The sequence below is a fragment of the Schistocerca cancellata genome, chromosome 8 (assembly GCF_023864275.1).
Source record: "Schistocerca cancellata isolate TAMUIC-IGC-003103 chromosome 8, iqSchCanc2.1, whole genome shotgun sequence".
Taxonomy (NCBI): Eukaryota; Metazoa; Arthropoda; class Insecta; order Orthoptera; family Acrididae; genus Schistocerca; species Schistocerca cancellata.
Window position 1 is genome coordinate 227,991,727 of NC_064633.1, and position 26,411 is coordinate 228,018,137.

A 26,411-nucleotide genomic window follows, 5' to 3' on the forward strand; every position below is an offset into this window, starting at 1 on the left:
GAGATTAAAGGAAGACATCAAAGCAATTTAGAAGCAGGGTGCTAGATCGGTTACCAGTAGGTTCACTCAATAAACAAGTATTATGGAGATGGTTCATGAATTCAAATGGGAGCCCCTGCAGGAAAGACAATGTTCTTTTTGCAGAACACTAATGAGAAGATTTAAAGAATCAGCATTGGAAGCTGCCTGCAGAATGATTCTCCTGCCACCAACATACATTTTGCATACACATGACGAAAAAAGAGAAATTAGGGCTTATATGGAGACATATTTGCGAGTGGAATTGGAAAGGAAATGACAAATAGTTGCACAGGGTACCCTCCACCATGCACCATATGGTGCTCACAGTGTATGTATGCGGATATAGATGTAGATATAGAAGTCAGAGCACTACAGATATTGTGAAGCAGACAGCTGCTGACATTTTTCACTGGCAAGACTATGTCAGACTGAATGCTTCATCTTGTATCTGCAGCAGTCGTGTAACAACACAAGCACTTTGACGCTCATGATCTTGTGACACACAATGCTAGCCATTGAAACATGTCCACAGCTTGTTTAGGGAGTACTAGTGGCTCTGACACGGTCATAGCTGGAGATGCTCGGGCCCACCTGACTTGGCCCCATCATAGCTGAATGAGCTCCGAGCAGTTTGTCATTTAACACCACCCACGAGAGTAACTAAATGGATTACTACAGTTGGAGTGAGTGCTACATCCCTCCCCACAGGCTACCTACACATCACCAGCTGCTACTATCTACCACTTACAGACATAACAGACGAAATTTCTGGATGCATTTCAAGTTGGCGACTTTTTTTTTTTTTAAAAAAAACATGCATTTGTGGTAGGCAACCGAGATAACTCAAGATACAGAACCTGGAGAGACAGCCCGTGTCCAGTAGTTGTGTAATGTGTTTCTTTTGGTTGGTTTACTGTACTCTCTGGAATACGAAGACATTTGCACAAAAGTGAGCTAAAAGCAGTCATAAAGTTCTAAGGTCGAAAAATGACAAGGCCGCGTTTGTAAAATGAGTGCGGCTACTGGGGTATCATGCTTGCAATTAGTAAGTGTGCGATTTCCTTTTGAACTTGGCCAGCACCTACAGTCGTGCCTGCTACTGGTTACAGAGGAAATGTCTCTTACGCTGACATCTTAGACATTTAATCCGATGGTTCAATCCCGCGTCCGGCCATCCTGATTTAGGTTTTCCGTGATTTCCCTAAATCGCTCCAGGCAAATGCCGGGATGGTTCCTTTCAAAAGGCACGGCCGATTTCCTTCCCCGTCCTTCCCTAATCCGATGAGACCGATAACCTCGCTGTCTGGTCTCCTTCCCCAAAAACAACAACAACAACATTTAATCCGACAAAAATCTGGCAGATACACGTATATTCTAGAAAATTAGCCAGCACCAAGTGGTTATCGTTTTAATCAGGATCGGCTTTGCGGCTGTATATAGATTCTTGCCTGCTGCAGTTTAATGGCGCAGCACGATCAGGCTATAACCCGATCACGAGTGGTTATAGTACTCCGTAACAGAGGACGTCACACAACAGTCACTTCGAAGTAGGCAAATCTCAGACAATCGTATACAGTGTATGATATATTAATGCCATTGTGACTTAACCTCGTGCTGTACCACTCTGGCAGTCGAAGCCAGCTGACCAACTCTCCAGTTTTTCCCGGCGTCTCCCGTATTATAGCACTCCCCCACCACCACAATCCTAACAGCTCCCCTATTAACGTCCGTTTCTCCCGCATATTTCGTAAGTCACTGCGTTTACACGTGACATCTTCCGAAAGACGAAAACCGAATTTCGAAAACCGTTTCTCGCTGCCGGTCTATGTGACCGAGAGGTTCCAGGCGCTTCAATCCGGAACCGCGCTCCTGCTACGGTCACAGGTTGGAATCCTGCCTCGGGCATGGATGTGTGTGATATCCTGAGGTTAGTTAGGTTTAAGTAGTTGTAAGTCTAGAGGAGTGATGACCTCAAATGTTAACTCCCACAGTGATTAGAGGCATTTGAACCATTTGTTTCTCACTGATATGTTTACTTGTTAAAGTCTGAAGCCGACTTGATAGCCCAGTTAAATATGGCGCCTGGCAAACAGCTGATAGAGTTTATGGTTTAGTCGGCACAATTACTATTTCTCTTCAACTAGACGAGGTGTAAACAGTTTCGGTCTAATACTTCTCCTTGCCCTTCACTGCACAAAAAGCGACACCGCCCACATTTGCAGAAAATTCTTAAAAACCTGACAGCCCAAGCACGTTTCAAAACCGGTTACGCTCACAAGGAAGCGAAAATGGTTTGCGGAATTGGAAAACCGGCAACCTGAAGCGGATTTCCAGAATCGATTTTGAAGTGTTTACATGGCCATCCAGAAGCGGTATTGAGAAATCAATTTTGCCAAATCCGGTTTAGGGAGCTTCGTGTAAACAGGGTGAGTGATTACTGTTCCAAATATTAATCCCGCGAAGTACTATCTATAGTTTGAACATCCTCATCGACAGTTCTCGAAAAGCTCTCGTTTTGTAGATACTATTGTCGACATTTGGTCTTTTTTTCTGTTCGTGCTTCTACGGAAAGAAAACGGTTTGTTTGTAGGGAACGAGAAGAGTGGAGAAAGAATGACATAGCTTACACGCCTGCAGGGATAATGAGAGGGGGAATTTTTAATTGTTTCTCGGTCAGTACATGCAACAAACGGATGCGTTCATCTCTTACCGATTAGCAGCTATGGTGTTAATAACACACGGAGTAACAATGACTCGCGAAAGCGGATTATTGAGACGTTCATTTTTAATCACACTCGTTGCATTATTTATTTCTCAGTTGATTCGATGACAGTTAACACGAAATGTGCTGATTTGTGTATACTACTTTCCGTAATCATACCAACTACACTGCTCAGCGTGCATGTGTCTGCAAGAAGGTTAAATACTCCATATGTTTATTTGAAGAGATAGGAGCAACATTAATGTTGGTGAAAATCAATGGCATCCAACGGTAATCGAGCTTACAGAGTGTTTTGTTAAGAGTAACTTAGCATCGCTCATGAGAGTAATGCCAACTACACGTAATATTGTTTCACACAGTTATAAGTCATATTAAAAGAATTTATTGCTGATTTTGTAAATGAAGATACTCTGCACGAAAAGAATTTTAGTGCTCCGAGTATGCTAAAAACAGGAACAACAGAAAAAGTTGAGTAAAATTTTTAAAGATTTAAAACACAAAGAAATTGATGTGAGAAACATTGGTAAAATAATAGGATTGAAGACAATTACTTAAAACTAACTTCATTAAGGAATAAATATACTGAGAAGCAGTAGTTACTAAACCAGTTCTTGGAACAGGTTGCGGCATGCTGTTCTTGAATTTACACCAAAATGAGTATTATTACATGCTTTTGCAATTTAACGCGAAGTATGGTACCGTTTGAAATAATAGAGTAAAAGCAAGCAAAGTACGCCAGTTTATCAATATTTATGTCTCCATTGCCAAGAAAACGTGATTTAGTTGTGAGCTGAAATTTATTGTGACTAAATATGCGTTAAACGAACCCGTAAAATCATGGTCAGACGTCCATCATCTGATATGTTGGTGGCCCTAGTCTTACCTGTTGCGCACAGGGCGTAAAGAGCAGCGCCCAGCTGGACGTTGAGTGGCTTGAAGCCGAACGCGGCAGTGTACATGAGCTGCGCCACGCCGAAGGCTGCCATGCCGTGCAGGAAGTAGTGGGGCCACACCAGCAGTGCGTCCCCCAGGCAGGAGAACGCCAGCCCCGTCAGGATGCGCCGGGAGAACGTGTACCTGAACAGGCGTGAGGCAAACATGCGGTTCATCGTGCACAGCAAGATTTCGCAGTCGATTCTGGTAGAATGTCACACGCATTAAGGTGACCAGACATCCCATATTATCCGCGCCTTTCTTCTCCTTTGTTTTCATCTACATCTACATGGTTACTCTGCAATTCACACTTGAGTGCCTGGTAAAGGGTCCATCTAACCATTTTCATGCTACTTCTCTACCATTCCACTCTCGAATGGCGCGTAGGGAAAAGGAACACCTAAATCTTTCCGTTCGAGCTCTGATTTCTCACATTTTACCGGGTGATCAAAAAGTCAGTATAAATTTGAAAACTGAATAAATCACGGAATAATGTAGATAGAGAGGTACAAATTGACACACATACTTGGAATGACATGGGGTTTTATTAAAACCACAAATATACAAAAGTTCAAAAAATGCCCGACAGATGGCGTTTCATCTGATCAGAATAGCAATAATTAGCATAACAAAGTAAGACAAAGCAAAGATGATGTTCTTTACAGGAAATGCTCAATACGTCCACCACCATTCCTCAATAATAACTGTAGTCGAAGAATAATGTTGTGAACAGCACTGTAAAGCATGTCCGGAGTTATGGTGAGGCATTGGCGTCGGATGTTGTCTTTCAGCATCCCTAGAGATGTCGATCGATCACGAGATGTCGATCGATCACGATACACTTGCGACTTCAGGTAACCCCAAAGTCAATAATCGCACGGACTCAGGTCTGGGGACCTGGGAGGCCAAGCATGACGAAAGTGGCGGCTGAGCACACGATCATCACCAAACGACGCGCGCAAGAGATCTTTCACGCGTCTAGCAATATGGGGGTGGACCGCCATCCTGCATAAACATCGTACGTTCCAGCAGGCGTTTATCAGCCAGGCTGGGGACGATGCGATTCTGTAACATATCGGCGTACCTCTCACCCGTCACGGTAGCAATTACAAAACCAGAATCACGCATTTCCTCGAAGAAAAAAGGCCCGATAACCGTATGTGTGGTAAATCCAACCCATACCGTGACTTTCTCTTCGTGCAATGGAGTTTCCACGACAGTTCTAGGATTTTCGGTAGCCCAGATTCTGCAGTTGTGGGCGTTGACAGACCCTCGGAGCGTGAAATGAGCTTCGTCTGTCCACAACACGTTACTCAACCAATCGTCACCTTCCGCCATGTTTTGAAGCGCCCACGCCGCAAATGCCCTCCACTTCACTAAATCGCCAGGTAACGGTTCATGATGCCGATGGATTTTGTACGGATAGCACCGGAGGGTACGCCTCAGTGCCAACCAAACAGTACTTACTGTATGGAATGCCGGTGCGACGTGCGACTGCACGAGCGCTGACTTCTCCGTGCATAGACGAACCCGCTACATTCTCCATTTCTTCCTGAACTGTCTCAGCAGCATTACGCCTTGTGCTCGGTCGACCACTACGGGGTCTATCGTCTAAACAACCCGTGGTTTCGAACTTCGAAATCATTCTCGCCACAGCTGCATTTGTCAACGGACCTTTACTCGTCCGAATCCCTTTCCTATGGCGATAGGATGGTAACTCTGAACTAGCACATTCCCCATTCTGATAATACAGCTTCACTACAAGCGCCTTTTCAGGTAACGTCAACATGCTGCGACTGCTGGCGCATCTGATTCTCTCTGCTGCTGCTGCCGCCTGAAAGGGGCAGTTGAGCCCCTGTGGGCCGGTGGAGTCTAAGCCGGAAAGCTATTCCTCCAAACTGACGGAGCGTGTGATGTGGCCTGACTTCATGTGTGATGTCCTGTCAGTCTGCGGGGACGGCGGTCTGAACGTGCTGGCAACTCAGTGGTTGCGAAGCAGGTGGGGCCATCTGGTTGCGTTAAGACGCTGCACCCGGTGGCCCAGGGCTCGAAGGAGCGGGTTTTCGGACTGCGCGGACTTCTCGTAAAAGAACCGAGCAGCCTGATGAAACCGTTCTCGAACAGTAGGGATGTTGGAGATTCGGTTAAGGTCGTCCGACGGGAAGTCCCGAGGGAGGTGCAATGCCAGACGTAGAATCCGGTTCTGAAGGCGTTGCAGGCGATCGACGTGGGTCGCTGCAGCATTGCCCCAAACCACAGCGGCGTAGTCGATAAGTGGACGTACAAGCGTAAGATAGAACGCAACACCCAGTTCTGGCGGGAGCGCAGGTGTCGGATTGAGAAAGGGGTAGAGTTGAGTCAGTCTACCCTTGACCTTTTTGACGATGTCGTCGATATGGTGTCTCCACGTGAGCCCTCTATCCAGCGTCACAACCAGGTACTTGGCGGTAGTGCCCCAAGTTACGGCGGTTCCCCTGATGGTGAGCTGCGGTAGGTCGGCTGGGATATGCTTCTTGGTGATGAGGAGGGCTTGCGTCTTAGCCCCATTGAAGCTGAGGCGCCACCTCCTGGCCCACTGACTAAGTGTGTCAGCCGCAGCCTGCATGCGTCGTTGGAGCAGTGCTGCATTCATGCTGCGCGTGTACATTGCTGTATCATCCGCGTAGAGGGCGAGGCGGACCCTGTCCATTCGCGGCATGTCTGCGGTATACAGGATGTATAGTATGGGGCCGAGGACGGAGCCTTGGGGAACTCCAGCCCTAACCCTGCGGCGCGTCGACAGGTCCTCCATGCGTACATGAAAGCTTCTGTCGGCGAGGTAAGATTGTAATAGACGGACATGCGGCAGGGGTACACCGAGGTCCAGGAGCTTGAAGAGAAGCCCCTCATGCCATACAGAATCGAACGCCCGTGAAACATCCAGGAAGATGGCTCCGAAATATTCCCGCCGTTCGATGGCATCAAGGGCCTCTTCAACGAGGCGAAGCAGTTGGTGCGTCGTTGCGTGTCCAAGGCGAAAACCACATTGTTCGTCCGGTAGGAGACGTTCGTCCCTGATGTGACGCAGGAGGCGGCAGAGATACAGCCTTTCAAAGACTTTGCTGACAGCTGGCAGCAAACTGATAGGCCTGTAGCTGCTTGGGAGACGAGGGTCCTTCCCAGGCTTGCGGATGGGGATGACCTCGGCGTGTTTCCACTCCTGAGGATAGCAGCCAGTGCGGAGGATGCTGTTGAAAAGGCGAGCCAGGTGTTCAGCGGCTGCTGGTGGCATTCGTCGTAGCATTTCATTTGTAATCTGGTCAGGGCCGCCTGCCTTGCGCGTGTTGAGCCGTCGAAGTTGATCGGAGACTTCAGCAGCATCCACCTCGTCGATATGGTCGTCACCCGTAGGGGCAGCGAGGAACACCGGGAGACGTTGAGCAACCAGGCGAACGTGATCCGGATCCATGGGGTCCATGACGGGCTGGAAATTTTGTTCAAAAACGTCGGCAATGGCGTTGGCTTTGTCCACGGGGCTGCTGACGACGTTGCGACCAACTTGTAACGGCGGAATCTTCTGACGCCGGCGGAGGAAGAGCTGCGTGGCTTTCCAGGCGGTACCATCATCAACCCGAAGAGTGGCCAGGCGGTTGGACCATTCCTGATGGCGGTGGTTTGCAACGGCAATTTTTATGTCCCTCCTCATCCTGTTGAGAGCCCGCTTCGTCGCAACGTTGCGCGTCAGCTGCCATTCGCGAAAGAGGCGGTTTTTGGTCGTTATCGCCTCCATGAGATGCGGTGGTAGTTGCCGGGACCGGTCAGGGGGGCCAGATCGCGACCGCGGCGTGGCTCGGAGTACCGCATGTAGAGTACAGTCGTGGAGGAATCGGGCACAGCCATCAACCCCAACATCGTCTGCGTCAGGTGCGTCACGGAGACCCTCTTCCAACAGCGCCTGATACTGGTTCCAGTTGGTGTTCCTGGTCGGGACGCCTCTCCGCGTCACTGGCTGGGCATCAACGTCAATGTCAAATATAACTGGGACGTGGTCCGAAGATAAGGCAGTGCGGGTGCTGATTCTCTCTCTCTCATTACAGCTCCTTTTATACACGATTGTCATGCGCAGTCACTGACGTTTTGCTGTCCAGCGCCATCTGTCGGACATTTTGTGGACTTTGTCTTTTTTTTTGTTCTAATAAAACCCTATGTCATTCCAAGCATGTGTCAATTTTTACCTCTCTATCTACATTATTCCGTGATTTATTACGTTTTCAAATTTACACTGACTTTTTGATCACCCGGTATTATGATGATCATTTCTCCCTGCGTAGGTGGGTGTCAACAAAATATTTACGCATTCGGAAGAGAAAGTTGGTGATTGAAATTTCGTAAATAGATCTCGCCGCAAAGAAAACCGCCTTTGTTTCAGTGACTGCCACCCCAACTCGCGTATCATTATCAGTGACACTTTCACCCCTATTGCGCGATAACACGAAACGAGCTGCCCTTCTTTGCACTTTTTCGGTGCCCTCCTTCAATCCTACCTGGTAAGGATCCCATACCGCGCAGCAATATCCCAGCAGAGGACGGACAAGTGTAATGTAGGCTGTCTCTTTAGTGGGTTTGTCGCATCTTCTAAGTGTTCTGCCAACAAAGCGCCTTCCCCACAATATTATATATGTGGTCTTTCCAATTTAAGTTGCTCGTAATTATAATTCCTAGGTATTTAGTCGAATTGACAGCACTTAAATTTGTGCGATTTATCGTATATCCAAAATTTATCGGATTTCTTTTAGTGCCCATATGGATGACCTCGCACTTTTCTTTGTTTAGAGCTAATTGGCACTTTTCGCACCACACAGAAATTCTCTCTAGATCATTTTGTAATTGGAATTGATCGTCTGATGATTTTACTACGAGGTAAATTACAGCGTCATCTGCAAACAGTCTCTGATATCGTTTTGTGTATAACAGGACGCCGAAAGTCCCTTTTTTGCGCAATGTCTTATCGGCATTAAACGTGTAGTGCTTCGAGAATTTACACGTAAATTCTGGAACCACTCGACAATTGAGAGTGAGTGAGAGAGAGAGAGAGAGCCTATTTACTGCGCAACACATGTCTGTGTGTGCGGGATTGGCGTTTATCATGGCAAGACAGGAGCTGCGTCAGACGAGCGGCACCGACATATGTTGCCGGTCGCGCATTGGAAGCTGTATTAAAAGAACAAGGAGTGTGTATAAGATTACGTGGTTTTTTGGTACTGTGATTATTGTAAAAAAGACAAACGAAAAATTGACCAAAGACTTATTTACTTCATGTCTTAGTTCTGAACGAAGCAAGGCGCATGGGACGCCTATAAATTATTTGGTTATTAAAACCAGGCAACTGTGATTCTATTTAATTGTATCTAATGGGTATCGGTGTAGTTGACTTGCAAGAGTTTGTATGCTTATATGAAACTTGTGGAAATGAAAATACACCTGAGCTAAACTGAAAGTATGAGAGTACAGAGTTATTTCAAGTGAGAGCGATAGTAATGTTTTGGTTCCTCTAACCAGTATTATTTCTTCGGAGAAGAAGTTATGGAGATCGACGCAGCCGCATATCCAGAGAAGAGGATCGGCTAAACGTTTCAACTAAGTCAACTGCAGTAAGAGAAGAGTGAAGTTCGCAATCCAGTTTTGCACTGCTTCTCTTGTCGCCGAAACCGTTAGAACGTGGCGACCGACGTGATTGGTTCAAATGGCTCTGAGCACTATGGGACTTAACATCTATGGTCATCAGTCCCCTAGAACTTAGAACTACTTAAACCTAACTAACCTAAGGACATCACACAACACCCAGTCATCACGAGGCAGAGAAAATCCCTGACCCCGCCGGAAATCGAACCCGGGAACCTGGGCGCGGGACAACCGACGTGATCAGGACTCTTGAGAAAGAGGAATTTTCTAACGAAACGAAGATAAAAAGATATTGTGAGTTCCTATAGCAACCGATAGTAACAAGGCAGAGAAACTGTATCACAGAGTTGGATTCTGCATAAACGGTAAAATGAGGTGAAAAGTAATGAATACCGTACATGAAAAGGCGAAACGAAAATCTCAACAGTTTAGACTAAGAACAGTTATGACGAGATCTATGCGACGACGAAGATCCAGTGTGCAGAGTAAGCAGGCCTCACACACATCGCAAGGGAGTGGACCCCGTAACCAGCTAACGACGTCAGCTGCTGTTCACCGGTGCTGACTACAAATTCGTTCACCGACACCGACGCTGAAACCAACCTTTGGCACTGCTGGCGCCCTTGCTGTTCACCGGCGCTGATTCCACTCCTGCTCACAGATGCAGCCTAAAACTCTACGCCGGGTGAGCGAAAGACAATTACTTGAGTGTGAAGTTAAGGACACGGTTCAATAATAGACTGTTAGTATAGTTACTATACTCAGAGGTGACTTTTTTAATGATAACTCCATCTAAAAGTAAGAAAAATATTGATAATACTAAAAAAAACTGGGGAAACCTCAGAACTGGCCATGGCCATGACAGTGACAAAAGAAATGCCACACTGGACCGAGGCAGCAATTTTAATTAAAGCACTAAGTCTTAAATTAGACTCAGTGAATACTCAACTAAATGTCAGATTAGATGACCAAAGTGCATTTGCAAATGGTCAAATTGCAACTTTAAGTGAAAAATTAGATGCACAGAGTGCAAATTCAGCTACTGTAAGACAAGAACTAAGTCTTAAGTTAGATTCAGTAAATACTCAGTTAAATGGTAGATTAGATGAACAGAAGGCGGGTTCAGCTGCTATAAGAAAGGAAGTAAGTGCTACTTTAAGTGAAAAACTAGAACCACAGGATGATGTTTTAAATGCTAAGTTCAATGCCTTAAACGGTAAAGTGGAGAGTTTGCAATTAGATTTAAAGAATGAATCAAGTAATTCCCTGACTATCGATGTAAAGCAACTGTTCACTAACTCTTCTTAGTCTAAACTGTTGAGATTTTCCTTGCGTCTTTTCTTGTATGGTATTTATTAATTTTCACTCCTTTTTACCGTTTATGCAGAATCCAACTCTACGAAACAATTTCCCCGTCTTGTTACTATTGGTTGCTATAGCAACTCACAATATCTTTTTATCCCGATTTCGTTTGAGAATTCCTCTTTCTTCGAGTCCTGATCACGTCGGTCGCCACGTTCTAACGGTTTCTGACGACAGAACGTGTGCCATAAATATACAAACTTTATGTTTTCACCAATTAACGACGTATTGGATTATGCAGAACAACATTCTCGCATTTCATATGTAAATACTTCCGTCTTCTCGTATTTCACTCCTATTTCCAGCTTTTAACCACCAACAATTCAAAAACAACCAAATAATTTATAGACGTCCCATGTGTCTTGCTTCGTTCAGAGCTAAGACATGAAGTAAGTCTATAGTCAAATGTTCGTTCTTTCTTTTTTTTTCCAACAATCACATTCACTAACACAGCAAAGAGTAGCATTTAATCATTCCGTGTCCTCTCACACAGCGTCTGTGGCTCTTGCGGCAAAGACTTGTCGGTGTCGTTCGACTGCCCCGCTTATCCTCTTCTCATTATAAACGTCCAACCTGCACAAGAAAACGGCAGCGCAGTAGGTACGTTTCCGCTCTCTTACTTTAAAATAGCGGGTGTTCGAAACGGTGGAAGACCGAGTGTCTCCAGAATTTACACCGAAATTCTCGAGTCACTACAACCGCCGTTTTGCATCAGTTTGATGAGAAATTTAGAGACAGTGATGGACAAATCATAAAACATAATGCTGTTTATATAGTTCCATGTAATACATATCCTTCTGAAAGCGTGTACACACTTCGCTTAGAAGACAATTGAATTGTGCTGTTCTGCTCTGTCAACTAACCAATAGTAATCGCTCCTGTTTGATGTGAATGCTGCCAACAATAACGAAAGCCGTGAACGCAATATGCTTGAGCGCGAGTCAAAAGAAATCTTTACAGTTCTGGCTTTCAAGGCAGTACTGTGCTCTGCATTTGTGAAATAATAAAATATAGTTAACCTTTGTAAACAGCAAGTGATCAAACAACTGAAATTAAAAATATCACCGAAAACATTAGAAAAACGGAAACTGGAAAAACACGTCACCAAGCAACGATTGGGCAGAAATTATTTACACTGTAAATGCACCTCATGCCAATTTTCCTAAATTTTAGAATTTCTTCTTTGATTGTCCTGGTACTTACGCCCCACTCTGAACGAGTGTTTCCTCATATGACGGTTTCTGGACAAACGACGAAAAAGCTATTTCAGCACAGATTTTGAGTGTTGATTAATAAGGTGAACTTCAATCACATTTGTCTAAATTTGTACAAAAGGTTGTGTGGAATTACTGAAGAAGGCCCATGAATAATCCACACGTCAGTGAACAATGATACCTGCACTAATAGTTCTAGAAGACTGTTTGGATGGCGTGAAGTCACAGCCACCGTTTGTCCATGGCAGGCAATGAAAACCTCGTAACTCCATCTGTCTGTGAAAACTTTGAATTCCAGTAAACAGTTACTGGAAACTTTCTGGCAGATTAAAACTCTGTGCCGGACCGAGACTGGAACCCGGGCTATATTGGCTTTCGCGGGGAAGTGCTCTACCGACTGAGTTACCCAAGCACGACTCACGACCCGGCCTCAGTTTCAGTTCTGCCAGTACCTCGTCTCCTACCTTCGAAACGTCACATAAGTTCTCTTGCGAACCTCGCAGAACTAGCACTCCCAGAAGAAAGGATATTCCGAAGACATGGCTTAGGCACAGCCTGGAGGATGTTTCCAGAATGAAATTTCACTCTGCAGCGGAGTGTTCGCTGATATGAAATCAGTAACTCCATTAACAATGAGAGATTATGAAAATGCATGGATTTCTCTAATCTATCAATAACTAGGCTTCTGCTATACAGATACATATGTAGCATCATTCTTTTCATGTTATTTCTTAAAAACCGTTTTTGCTTCATGTGCAAAATTTTACAAAACGGGAGTTACGAGATTTTCACTGTCTACCATTGATATGTTTGTTACATGTTACTTATTTACTTTTTATTAATTTCGAAACCTTCGTATGTATGACGAAATAATTTTACGCACTCCTTTCTGTCCCTTGTTTCACTGAAAAATTTAAAATGTACCGTTCTCTTGTTTTAAAAATATGGTCACCTTATAAACGATAGTTCTTCATTGCTTCAAAAAGGGTGGGGGTATCGGGGATTGTGTGTGTGTGTGTGTGTGTGTGTGTGTGTGTGTGTGTGTGTGTGTGTGTGTGTGGGAGGGGAGGAAGGTGAAGTCTCCTATTAGGCCAAACACTATACTCTTGTCAAAAAGCAAAATACGAAGTACAATGGTCAAAATATGGTAGAGGGAAGCAAGGATACCATGAGCACGACAATGTGGTGTGTCTTTCTGGCAGTTAGGTTAACTATTGCCGTTAGGCAGAGGTTTGCGCGGATTAAGATACCCGCGGATATCGGCTGTAATATCTGCCTTGCAGATAAAAGACAGCGGCGATGTGGATATCCGTGGGTGCACCTCCGGATATCCGCTATAATAATTATAAACAATAACTGTTAAATGTTGAAAAACTGCGTCAATATTACAATTTTTTCCATCTGTGTTTTCTAGTCTTCCCTGCCTAAATGAGGTATGGTATTGCCGAGACCTTGATACTGTTAAGTAACAATTACACTTGAATTTACATATTGTAAATATAGAAGAAGAGCACTATTTGTTTTATTTGCGGGCATAAAAGCTCTGAACTAATATAAATTGCCAAAGAGCACTACTATTCGTCTTTAAATTACAAACAATATCTGGAAAATTTCCTGTACAGTGGAATTGTAGGCATACAACTTTCCCTATTTTAAGCGTAATGTTAGCAAAATGCCTCTTAGTGGAGGACGAATATAAATTACAACATAAAATAAATTGCTACTGAATGAAATAAAATACAACGTTCCTTCATGTTTGATTTATTTATAGTACAGTGGTTTGCTATAAAGCTGTACATAGACCTACATTCAATAATACAGAGAACACTTGTATGTAAACTACGGACTCGTCAATGTTCACTTTAAATCACTTAAGGATACTTGCATAGAATTTTTCCAGTTTTTGTCAGTTATTCACATTTATTATTTATTATATTTAACATGTGGGAAAGACTGGGCAGCATCTACTTGAAACCGAAAATAGTTTAGAATTCCTGAAAAGCAACGAAAATTAGTAGTACGCACACAGAATAACGTGGCCGGTAGATTCGCAGTCGGCAGGGCAAACGTTAGAAGGGTTTTTAGTGGTGGGGGTTGTGGGTGGGCTCTGCAGGGGAAACGCCGGAGGCGAAGTGCTGTTCGCGTATTTTTCGTAAATATTACGTGGAGCCTCTGCATGCCCACACTTGCTTGGTGACCATCACAAAAGATGTTTTGGTTAATATCCAAGAAGAATTCTCCTGAAACTTCAACAAAAGCGGCGATTTATTTTCGCCTGACTTGCTTCGTGAGTGGCGAATTTTGAGTAAAACCTGCATTTCTCTTATTGTCGTGTTAAAATTTGCTTCTTTTACCAGAACATAGCGGAGTTTACCTAATGTCACCAAAACTATTGTTCAGACGCAACAGTTAGAAAATTCTGAAACAGTGGTATAATTATAATAATAATAATTAATAATTAATAATAATAATAATAATGGCGTGTGACGAGCGCCTCCCGTCGGGTAGACCGCTCGCCTGGTGCAAGTCTTTCGATTTGACGCCACTTCGGCGACTTGCGCGTCGATGGGAATGAAATGACAGTGGTTATTGAAGTTCATTTAAGGTAGGGACTGAGAACAAGAAAGTCAGTATCTTACGAAAAACATCATCTTCGGTACAAAAATAAACGGGTAATGTCTTCACATACGGTGTTCCAAAATTCACAGTATTTCCCGTTGTCTAGCTGTTGATGGCACTTAAAAATTTCATTCATTCATCGAAAAAGTCTGTAGTTAGTGGAATAACACGGTAGGTAATGAAGTTTCGCCTAAGAACCATATGCCATAGTACTTTCCTCTTTGCATGCTATCATTTGCCTAAATCTCGTTTCAATATCTCCAACCGTTTATGAGGAATGTTGCATATATTTCATTCTGGCTTTATAGCTGGCACTAGCTATCACAAATGAGTGTACGACATAAGAACAATTTTCTCGGGATTGATGACAGATATAGACCCTTCACCCAAGTCTAAAGAAAAATTCAAAATGTTAGCTGGATTTCATACGCAGCATGCTCCAAACGCAAAATCATAGTGACCTCTATTTTTATTGCAAACTTTTTCCAATTTCGCGCAGTGTCTTACTTGAATTCAAATACCACAGTAACTATAACCATAAACAAAATGATGGGCAAGTCATCATATAAAATAAGTAACGCAAAAATGAAATTATTCTACTGACTAAAAAAAGAAATATTGCAGAGAGCATGCGCCTGGATATTGTTGTCGCGTCGCTAACCGGCCTCCGCTTCCGATTGAACGAATGAACTCGCCCAGTGCTTAAGACGAAAATTGATCACGGCGCATCGGCGAATTTTAATATAGAGTGTGACCTACACTTGTTTGGAGGAAGTGCAACATCATATTTTAGAAACACTATCTGAAATATCCAAAGAAATGAGCACTATATAAACTGAAGGATGTCATGTTCTGCAGCAATTCAAGCACGCAACAATGGAATCTGGCAGGTTAGTAAACAGTTGAAATATTGTCAAGTAACGCCACAGGCGTATTAGAAATGTGCAAATTAAGAGCCTAGGAAGCCTTGGATGACCCCTAAAATATTGGACCTTATAGTGAAAAGGAACAGAAAAGCCCTGATCAATATAAAGCTATAAAAAACAATACAACAACAATTGCCGTTTAGAGAAAAAGTGTCTGGAAAAAAATTAGGAAAGAAATGGATGATTATTTGAAATATGGAAAACTGGATGAAACTTACTCCAAGCTGAAACTGCTGCAACACAGACAGAGAACCAAGAATAACACAGTGAGCAACAAAAATGGGAAACTATTTGACACAGAAGATGTAATTAGCAGGTGGAACGAGTATATTGAAAACTCGTACAGTGGTGCTCAAACTGAGTTTAGTTGAGTATACTGAAGATTAAAAACTAATCGAGCTAAACAAAAAGGGACCATGAATAAAAAAAAATGCAAGAGTTCTTCCTTGCATCAAATAGGTTAAAATGAAGTAAAGCAATGGGTACAGATGACATTCCTACAGGGCCCCTTCAAAAGAGTAGTGACAGCATCAAAAGTAAATTATTTACTGTTGTATCTAAATGTTATGAAGAGAAACTATTGACTTACCCAAGATGGTAAATGCAAAATACTGTACAAATTATACAACACTGGCCGTTCTGTCATAGATATCAAAAATATTACTGCCAGTAGTTAAAGAGAGGATTACAAACAAAGTAGAGTCTATGATTAATTTGACTTCACAACAGGGAAAGGAACGAGAGAGGCAGTTGGAAGGAAAATTAGAAGTAAATAGAAAACCGTATATAGGGTTTATTGTTTCAGAAAAAGCATTTGGTGTGGTTGACTGGAAGTTGTTATTTAAAACAATGCGCAAAGTAGGATTTAACTGGAAGGACAAGTGATTAATTTTGAGTATATACCAAAGTTAAAGTACAAAAGTTAAAGTATTGAAATGGATATTAATGGTTGCAAGGATGAAGCAAAAATTAAAAGAGAAGTAAGATGTTCTCTGTCGCCTGAGTTATTTAATTTGTTCATCGAGTCACCAATGACAACAATAAACGAAAAGACCACTAGGATCAAAATTAATGGAACTGATATTGACTGCATCCTATTTGCCGATGACATGCAGTAGTGGCTGAACCAGAGAAGGTACTAAATAAAATGTTTAAAGTCTTAAGACCAGAGATAACAAAACTAAAAATAGACATCAAGAAGATAAAGTCATGGTTATAACCAAGAAAGAAGGTGGAGGTAAGACAGGCGTAAAAATAGGAATGAGCAGCTTGAGGAAGTAACCGAATTTCACTACCTCAGTATCATTGTGGAAGAAGATAAGAAAATCGAGAGAAAAGCCAACAGTTTCCTCCGAAATAAGTATATCCTCCTATTGAACAAGCGCACCAGCTTCGACATCAAGAAAAAATTTGCTAAGACCATCGTCCGGAGTGTTCTTATATATGGATGTGAAACCTAGACGTTAGCAAGGCAGGAGAAATATGGTTCTGGAAAAGAACTTCTTGGACTGACAGAGAAACGAATGAGACGGTTCTACAAGGAGCAGGAGAGAAGAAAAAAACTACTGGACGTTATAGGCCAACACATAGCAAAATTTGCTGGACACTTAATTAGACGTGATATTCTGCTACGAAACATTTTTGAAGGCAAGATGGTAGGGAAGAAAACGAGGGGACGACCGAGAACATCCTATTTAAAAATTGTGATCGGTGAGATGGGATGTACTTCATATATGATGCTGAAGAGAGGGAGCTGTGGCTGCAGAGACAAGGACTTAGCCTTTTTGGAAAAAGAAGGTACTGGAGGGGACCGTAGTAGGGATGGCAGTTATCGCTGGAACAACCGGTTTTCGATTTTGTCGGTTTTTTTTCCACGCCTGTTGAACCTCGATCAGAATAACCGGTTTCTAAAATAATCGACTGACCGTTTTTTATTCCTATTATTTCCGCAATAAAAACACAGAAATCGAGCAAAGAGCTTCAAGATACACAGAATGAAAACATTAAATTAGCGTTGGCTGCTTTCCTCGAAACACGTCATAATTGGTTGAACCCTACAAAAACACCAGTGTTCTCCTCTTGTTTCTATTTTCTTGTGTTCAAAAATCATGCTGTGATTGGCGGTCATACCACTATTTGGTCACTGCGGATAATCAGCGCTAAAGGACGAAAACTGAGTTTGAAGAAGTCTGTTTATCGTGTTATTTTGTCCGTTTTCTAGGGCTAGAAGCAGATAAAGTCACATTATGTAGTTACAAGCAGTAGATCAGTCACTTGCTATTTTCACTGTGCAGTGGGAATGAATTTAGCTTTTAATTTATTTATGTTTCCGTCCTCTTTTACCATTTCTTAGAGATGACAGACAAATCTTAAATCTTTTAAAGCAAATGAAGCATTGTACTTCATTGCTATGTCACATCGTAAAAATATTTCCCGATTAGGGTTGGTGCCATTCTGCAACACAACGGATGGCCGGCGACAACAGCGAGGAACTACCATGTAGACCAGTTGGAGGCAAGTCTTGCACACTGCACGTACAGGCATACCTTAAGCCACGACACAAGACAACAGGGTCATTATTGTCTCAACGATGCTGCACCAGTTCTTATGCCACGTGTGTGTTGCTCGTTTCTGTTGTCATTGTTATTTTAATAACACTGATCGCATTTCACATTTTCTATAATAACGCAATATTTCAAACCAATGCAAATATTAAAAATAAAAATTACTCCTTTTTTAAAAAATGGTTTACTTAAAAACGAGAACTACACTACTGTTGCTATGGCTAATTGATTTTTTCTTTTTTACTCTTAGAAAAAAGGGATGCCTGTTATAACCGAGGTTAAACAAATACCGAACAATACTGATTTTCCGAAATAAAATACCGATATCGGTTTCAACCGGTCGGTTTTTTCCGTCCCTAGGTCGCAGACGGCACGAGAAGATCGGTTATAATGGAACAGGAAGTTTCGCAACTCCTATTAAAGACTTCTAGAATTGCAGTGGGTGAAGTTTTGATAAGGCAGCCATCTCCGGAAACGTACCGCTTAGATGCAAAGTAGATAGGGACACTTTCAAGTCTTCCGCACCAGATACGCACACAACGGAGACAATGAATGAGCTCTGACCTTGGTGCCCTACACGAGCTGCTTCACGTGGAAAACCTTATGTTCGCAAACAGTCAATCCTCCCATAACTTGCGAACGTACCAGTTTCTCGCAGGTGATACAGACAATTTTCTCGATACATGCGTTGTACCGCTTTACCAATACGAACCGTACCGTGAAACTGGAAATTTGACAAAGGTCCAACGTTGAAGCTTATTTTACATCCAAACGGCACATTTCCAGACATGCATTGTTTATCAAAACCATATCCACCAAGACCCCTCCACAACCCAAAGAAGCTTATAATAGGAATTGGTGAAACACCCTGTGTAGAACGAATTCAGTAGAACCTCGTACAGCGAGCGTTGTACCGCCTTACCAATACGAACCCTACCGTGAAGCTGGAAATTTGAGAAAAGTCCAACGTTGAAGCTTATTTTACATCCAAACGGCACATTTCCAGACATGCATTGTTTATCAAAACCATATCCACCAAGACCCCTCCACAACCCAAAGAAGCTTATAATAGGAATTGGTGAAACACCCTGTGTAGAACGAATTCAGTAGAACCTCGTACAGCGAGCGTTGTACCGCTTTACCAGTACGAACCCTACCGTGAAGCTGGAAATTTGAGAAAGGTCCAACGTTGAAGCTTATTTTACATCCAAACGGCACATTTCCAGACATGCATTGTTTATCAAAACCATATCCACCAAGACCCCTCCACAACCCAAAGAAGCTTATAATAGGAATTGGTGAAACACCCTGTGTAGAACGAATTCAGTAGAACCTCGTACAGCGAGCGTTGTACCGCTTTACCAATACGAACCCTACCGTGAAGCTGGAAATTTGAGAAAGGTCCAACGTTGAAGCTTATTTTACATCCAAACGGCACATTTCCAGACATGCATTGTTTATCAAAACCATATCCACCAAGACCCCTCCACAACCCAAAGAAGCTTATAATAGGAATTGGTGAAACACCCTGTGTAGAACGAATTCAGTAGAACCTCGTACAGCGAGCGTTGTACCGCTTTACCAGTACGAACCCTACCGTGAAGCTGGAAATTTGAGAAAGGTCCAACGTTGAAGCTTATTTTACATCCAAACGGCACATTTCCAGACATGCATTGTTTATCAAAACCATATCCACCAAGACCCCTCCACAACCCAAAGAAGCTTATAATAGGAATTGGTGAAACACCCTGTGTAGAACGAATTCAGTAGAACCTCGTACAGCGAGCGTTGTACCGCTTTACCAAAACGAACCCTACCGTAAAGCTGGAAATTTGAGAAAGGTCCAACGTTGAAGCTTATTTTACATCCAAACGGCACATTTCCGGACATGCATTGTTTATCAAAACCATATCCACCAAGACCCCTCCCCACAACCCAAAGAAGCTTATAATAGGAATTTGTGAAACACCCTGTGTAGAACGAATTCAGTGGAACCTCGTACAGCGAGCATAATTAGTTCCAGAATCTTACTCGTAGTGCGAAACACTTGTTAAGAGAAACAATTTATCCCATCTGCCGACACTTCCAACACTTGGCGAAAATGCGACATAGCATTATCACATAAATTTGCAGAGCACATAGCCACTGCTTTATTAGGGAGGTGATTTGCAATGTACGATGCAACCGATTGCCATGCTTTCAGCATTTCTATTATTCCGCCATAAGACTGCTGCTTTGTTGTTACCGCCTACTCTTCCTCCTCTGAAGCACTACTCTCTCTAACTTCTCGCTGTTAAACACTCTGCAACTCCGTAAGCTCTTCGACAGTCATTTCTTGGCTGTAATCTTCCACAAGCTCAAAGATTTCATTGTTATCCACTTCTAGCCCCATGCTCATGGCCAAAGGCACAACTCGCCGACGACAGGCTGTACAGGTACTGACTCAAGTCACCACCACCTCTTTAGGTGGTGGTGCTCAAGTGCCTCAGCGTCACATTCGAATACGCTCCCCGCCAAAGTTTTTTCCCAGCAGAAGTGAATGTTCTTTTCGAAACCCCTTCTCGATTGTCTTGACGCAGGCAACAATATTGAAGTGATATTTTCAAAACTCTTAGAGTGAGATTGGTAGCTTCAGGCAACTCAAAGCAATGCGCGAAGACTGCTTTAGTTTAGAGCTTCTTAAAGTTAGAAATAACCTGCTAATTCATAGGCTTGAGTAACGGAGTCGTGTTGGGAGGCAGAAATTTAATCTTGATGTATTCAGAGTCTTCTAGGAGGTAATGTTGTAGACCTGGAAAATGGCCAGGAGCGTTGTCCTCAACAAGCAAGACATGGAGTGGAAAATTCATCTCACACAAATATTTTTTTCACCGAAGGACCAAACGCTTCACTGATCCAATCACAAAAAAGATTACGTGTCATTCAAGCATTTTTGTTGGACTTCACATCACGTTTAACCTGCTCTTCTGGACTTTACACTTCTTGAAGGCTCGTGGAGTTTCTAAATGGTAAACAAGCAGCGGTTCAGTTTTCAAATCGCCGCTTTTTTAATTTTTTTTTTATTTTGACATCATGAAATGTACTCACAGTTGCGAATATGCAACATCTCCAACTGTATAATGGATTTACGAAGGCGAAAATTTATGCCGGACAGGGACTCGAACCCAGATAGCGTGCTTTACGGAAGCGGTCGTCTTAACTGATTTTTGTTTTATTTTTTTTTGTGCTAATGACTAACCTTTCTTTTTATTCTTTTTTTCACTTCCGCTTGGATTGGCAAAGAATAGCTGTGTGAGACGGTCTTTTATTGGCTTGTGACTTAGGCAAAGCATCCTCCTCTACTGTTGTACAGGTACGCTTCGGCATCTTTTTCCAGAGCAGACCCGTCTCGTCTCAATTAAAAACCTGTTACGGCAGATAACCATCAGAGTGTACGAGCATCTTGAAGTTCCTGATGAAGTTCTCTGCTGCCCTTGTGTCGGAGCTCGTTGCTTCGCCGTGCCTTCAACACTATGGATACCGGTTCTTCTCTTAAACTTCTCGTACCACCCACGGCTTCCCGTAAACACTTCTTTGGCCGCTGATGATAATGCTTTTTTCTTAAAGAAGTCAATAAAAATTATTCTCGCCTTCTCACAAATGATATTCTTGTCAATAGTGTTGCCTTGCAATTGCTTTTCATTTATGCATATTTGGAGTAACCTTTCCACATCGTCCGTCATACGAAACCGTTGTTTACATAATCTTATCACTCCTTTTGAAGATGTTTCTGAGGGTTCCTGGTCATGTCGGTCTGCCAGGAAACAAGATTGCTGACGCTGCTGCCAAGGCTGCAATCCTCTTACCTCAGCCCGTGACTTCCTATATTCCCATCCTCTGATCCGTGTGTTGCCGTCTGCCAGGTGGTGGTGTCCCTTTGGCATCGCCAATGGTCCTCCCTTCATGGGAATAAGCTCCGGTTATTAAGCCTCTCCCAGCGGCTTGTGCGACCTCCTCTCGACCCTCCCACCGGGAGGAGGTCATTTTAACCAGGATGCGTATTGGGCACTGCCTTTTTAGCCATCGTCATTTGATAACTGGCGCTACTCCACCGCTTTGTACACACTGCGCCCAAATTTTAACTGTCCGTCACTTCCCGACAGAATGTCCAGTTTTTAACCGTTTACGTTCCCGCTTGGGTTTGCCGTCTGAGTTATCGGCCGTTTTAGAAAATGACGCGCGGGCTGCCGAGCGCGTTTTACTTTTTATTCGCCACAGCAATATGGCGAAGGCCATTTAATTTTTAGTTTTGACCCTCCGTCTCTGTACGGTGTCTTCTTTATCCCTTTTTCCACGTGCCTGTTTTAGCTGTCTTCTATTATGTGAATTGGGACTGACCTATAGTCGTTTTTTAACTCTTCTCTGTCTTCGCGTTCTGTAGTTTTGAATTGGGCGCGTATAACCCCAGTTGTGTTTTGCGCCCTAAAGCAAAACAAAACCAACTCCATTTGAAGCATCTTTCTCCTTACTATTTCTTGTTCTTGAGGATAATGCGAGTAGTTGATGCAGAATGTTTGTATATGCGTACTAAATCAACAACGCTCACATCAAGTTCGCGTTTTTCGAATTTACGTTTCGTTTCTAAGGTCATTTTCTCTCTCCTGTGGTCATCTTCTTGCGGCTTTATCTTCGGGGACATTTCTACGAAGGTTTTAAAATTTGCACAGGAAGAAAGCTACTGTGTGAACACAAGTTTTAAAAAAATGTGTGATCACAAGCTGTACTAAGACGACTGCAAAAAGAGCGCTAAACATAAGCTGCAGTACGTACTACAGACATTATTCATATGCTGCTGCCGACAGTGAAAGGTGTTCATGTTGAACGTTTCCTCCGCCGTGCGCGAACTGCTCGCGACGTCACACTAAATCGTCGTCAATCTTTGTGCGAAACATCGCTCGTTAAGAGTGTCATATTTTTTACATTTTTTTTTTGCATGTTATGCGAATTCCGCGTTATGGGAGCTGCTCGTTAAGCGAGTATCCACTGTAATTGAAGACGTTGGATGTAGGCGCAACAAATTTGCTGTGGTTACCAACATGATGGCATTCTGAATGGTTTTGCAATTAGTCACGCAGTCGGCTATTATATCGGTACCTCCAGCGCTTTAGGTATTGTGCCTGTCACTCCCTGGCGCCTGTCAGTTTACACACCTGAAGACCGCATTGCTGCTCTGCTCCATCTGCATTGCAACATGATTGTTGTGTCTCATTCCTCTTGAGCTGCTAACACGGACTTGGCACGTCAGTGCCACAGTGTGCAACCGGCGCCTGTTGCCACATACAGCACTCTTTTTGTCCACGTAATGTCTCACCTACGAAGGGCAATGTCGACATCGATTGAAGATTTGTATACACTGTAAGGTCGTGCGCATTCTGTTGCTCCCGGGGCGCTTAAAGACAACGAAACCTTACCGAACTCTAGTATTTTACTGGCCAGTTAACTGTTACGTGATTTGTGTCTCGCAAAAAAAAAAAAAAATATAAAGACACTAGGGTTATTAAAATATAACTAAAGCCACGAAGTACACAGTCATTAAATTTAAAGTTTTTTATTTTTGACGCTTTTCGGAGACTTTGCTGTATCATCAGCTGGCACATCCTGTGTTGTCTTCAGGCGCATTCCTCCAGGGAAATCGAGAATGCCGAAATATCAGCATGTTGAATGTGTATCACATTTATTGCAGAATGTTTTTGGTGAATTAGTGAGCAGTAACATTTTGGAACCCGTGTGGTACACCTGCAGTTGCGTGCAACTTGGTTGTCTACTTTCTTTATATAATTTACCGCAGATGTAGCAGATATTTGGTGTCTCTTGGTTTACAGACATCTGTGTCTTAAGGTGTGTTCATACTACACTACTGGCCATTAAAATTGCTACAATACGAAGATGACGTGCTACAGACGCGAAATTTAACCGACAGGAAGAAGATGCTGTGATATGCAAATTATTAGTTTTCCAGAGTATTCACACAAGGTTGGTGCCGGTGGCGACACCTACAACGTGCTGACATGAGGAAAGTTTCCAAGCGATTTCACATATACAAACAGCAGTTGACTGGCGTTGCCTGGTGAAACGTTGTTGTGATGACTCGTGTAAGGAGGAGAAATGCGTACCACCACGTTTCCGATTTTGATAAAGGTAGGATTGTAGCCTATCACGATTGCGATTTATCGTATCGCGACATTGGTACTCGCGTTGGTCGAGATCCAATGACTGTTAGCAGAATATGGAATTGGTGGATCCAGAAGGGTAATACGGAACGCCTTGCTGGATCCCAACGGCCTCGTATCACTAGCAGTCGAGATGACAGGCATCTTATCCGTATGGCTGTAACGGATCGTGCAGCCACGTCTCGATCCCTGAGTCAACAGATGGGGACGTTTGCAACGTAACAACCATATGCACCAACAGTTCGACGACGTTTGCAGCAGCATGGACTGTCAGCTCGGAGACCACGGCTGCGGTTACCCTTGACGCTGCATCACACACAGGAGCGCCTGCGACGGTGTACTCAACGTCGAATCTGGGTGCACGAATGGCAAAACGTCATTTTTTCGGATGAATCCATGTTCTGTTTACAGCATCACGATGGTCGCATCCGTGTTTGGCGACATCGCGGTGAACGCACACTGGAAGCGTGTATTCGCCATCGCCATCCTGGCGTATCACCCGGCGTGCTGGTATGGGGTGCCATTGGTTACACGTCTCGGCCAACTCTTCTTCGCATTGACGGCGCTTTGAACAGTGGACGTTACATTTTAGATGTGTTACGACCCGTGGCTCTACCCTACATTCGATCCCTGCGAAACCCTGCATTTCAGCAGGATAATGCACGACCGCATGTTGCAGGTCCTGTACGGACCTTTCTGGATACAGTAAATGTTCGACTGCTGCCCTGGCCAGCACATTCTCCAGATCTCTCACCAATGGAAAACGTCTTGTCAATGGTGGCCGAGCAACTGGCTCGTCACAATACGCCAGTCACTACTCTTCATGAACTGTGGTATCGTGTTGAAGCTGCATGGGCAGCTGTACCTGTACACGCCATCCAAGCTCTGTTTGACTCAATGCCCAGGCGTATCAAGGCCGTTATTACGGCCAGAGGTGGTTGTTCTGGGTACTGATTTCTCAGGATCTATGCACCCAAATTGCGTGAAAATGTAATCACATGTCAGTTCTAGGATAATATATTTGTCCAATGAATGCCCGTTTATCATCTGCATTTCTTCTTGGTGTAGCAATTTTAATGGCCAGTAGTGTATTTAAGAACTGGAAGGCTTATAAACAAATTACGAAACCAGTAAGTCATCTTTAATAAAAAAATAACAAATAAAAGGGTGACGAAAGAAGAATTTAGCTAACAAAGGCACTTATAAAAACGGCAATATATGTTACAGATATGAAGGAGACAAATTTAAATCCAAAATGGAACACTACAGCTATTGTAAAGCTAGCAATAATTGGAAATAAAACTTAATAGCAACATGACAGAATATACTAAATGAAGGCAAAATATTCCGAAATGTGGGACAGCATACGTTAGAAGGAACAGAAGAAAATGCTAGTGGCCGAGGTCTTTGAACTCCTAACGATTAGGTACCCAAGACAAAAAAGTGCGCTCGTAACGGACACAAAGGACCAAGTAAAGCAGCTTCAGTCTCACAATGTACGCAACTCCTTCCTGGGGCGGGTTCTGCAACGAAGAGCGACTGGAGAGAACAGCTAACCTCAAAGCTTTTCAACTAAATGCCAATAATGCTACGTTGTAGTACAGAAAACTGTATCTCTCCAAAGAGCTAACCTAACCTAACCTAACCTAACCTAACCTAACTTAACCTAACCTAACGCCCGTATCTTATTAAGTTTTCTAAAAATGAATGTCAGAGCGGACGAATTACAAAAGTCATTTAGTATAACTATCGACCTATAAGCCATGAAAAAGAGAGCTGCTTCTAAATCTTTAAACAAGTTAGTTTCCAAAAATTGAAAAAATAAAATGTATGGCTATGGAAGGACAGAGAAGAACCGGAAATAATTGTTGTCTTCCAAGAATCTTTCGTGTGCTGCGGCTCATGTTAATAAGACTACAACACATTCATCTCACAAATTACTCGCATTAATGATACCACCACTTCGCCAGCATTTCCAAGGCCTCGAGAACCTTCACGAAGTACAGAAGCAATACTGAGAGCATCAGGGAAATAAACATCGCGTGGTTTGCAGTCTAGAGCGAGTTTCTAAACTTTATCTGTTTATAACTATTTGTCTGGATGTGAACAAATCCCCAGTATCTCTGACTTGCCAAGAAATATTTTCGGTGACAGATCTAAGTAACACTTTTTACACTACA

The 26,411-nt window shown here is 43.2% G+C and overlaps 1 protein-coding gene across 2 annotated transcripts in view; it reads right to left on the minus strand.

The window, feature by feature from the left end:
- LOC126094485 (lysoplasmalogenase-like protein TMEM86A) overlaps window positions 1-26,411 on the minus strand; it is a 502,594-nt gene that overhangs the window by 43,148 nt on the left and 433,035 nt on the right. For both annotated transcript variants that reach the window (XM_049908882.1, XM_049908880.1), the window contains exon 3: window positions 3,627-3,820. In XM_049908882.1, the coding sequence (XP_049764839.1) occupies window positions 3,627-3,820 (194 nt within the window). The remainder of the gene's footprint in view (window positions 1-3,626; window positions 3,821-26,411) is intronic.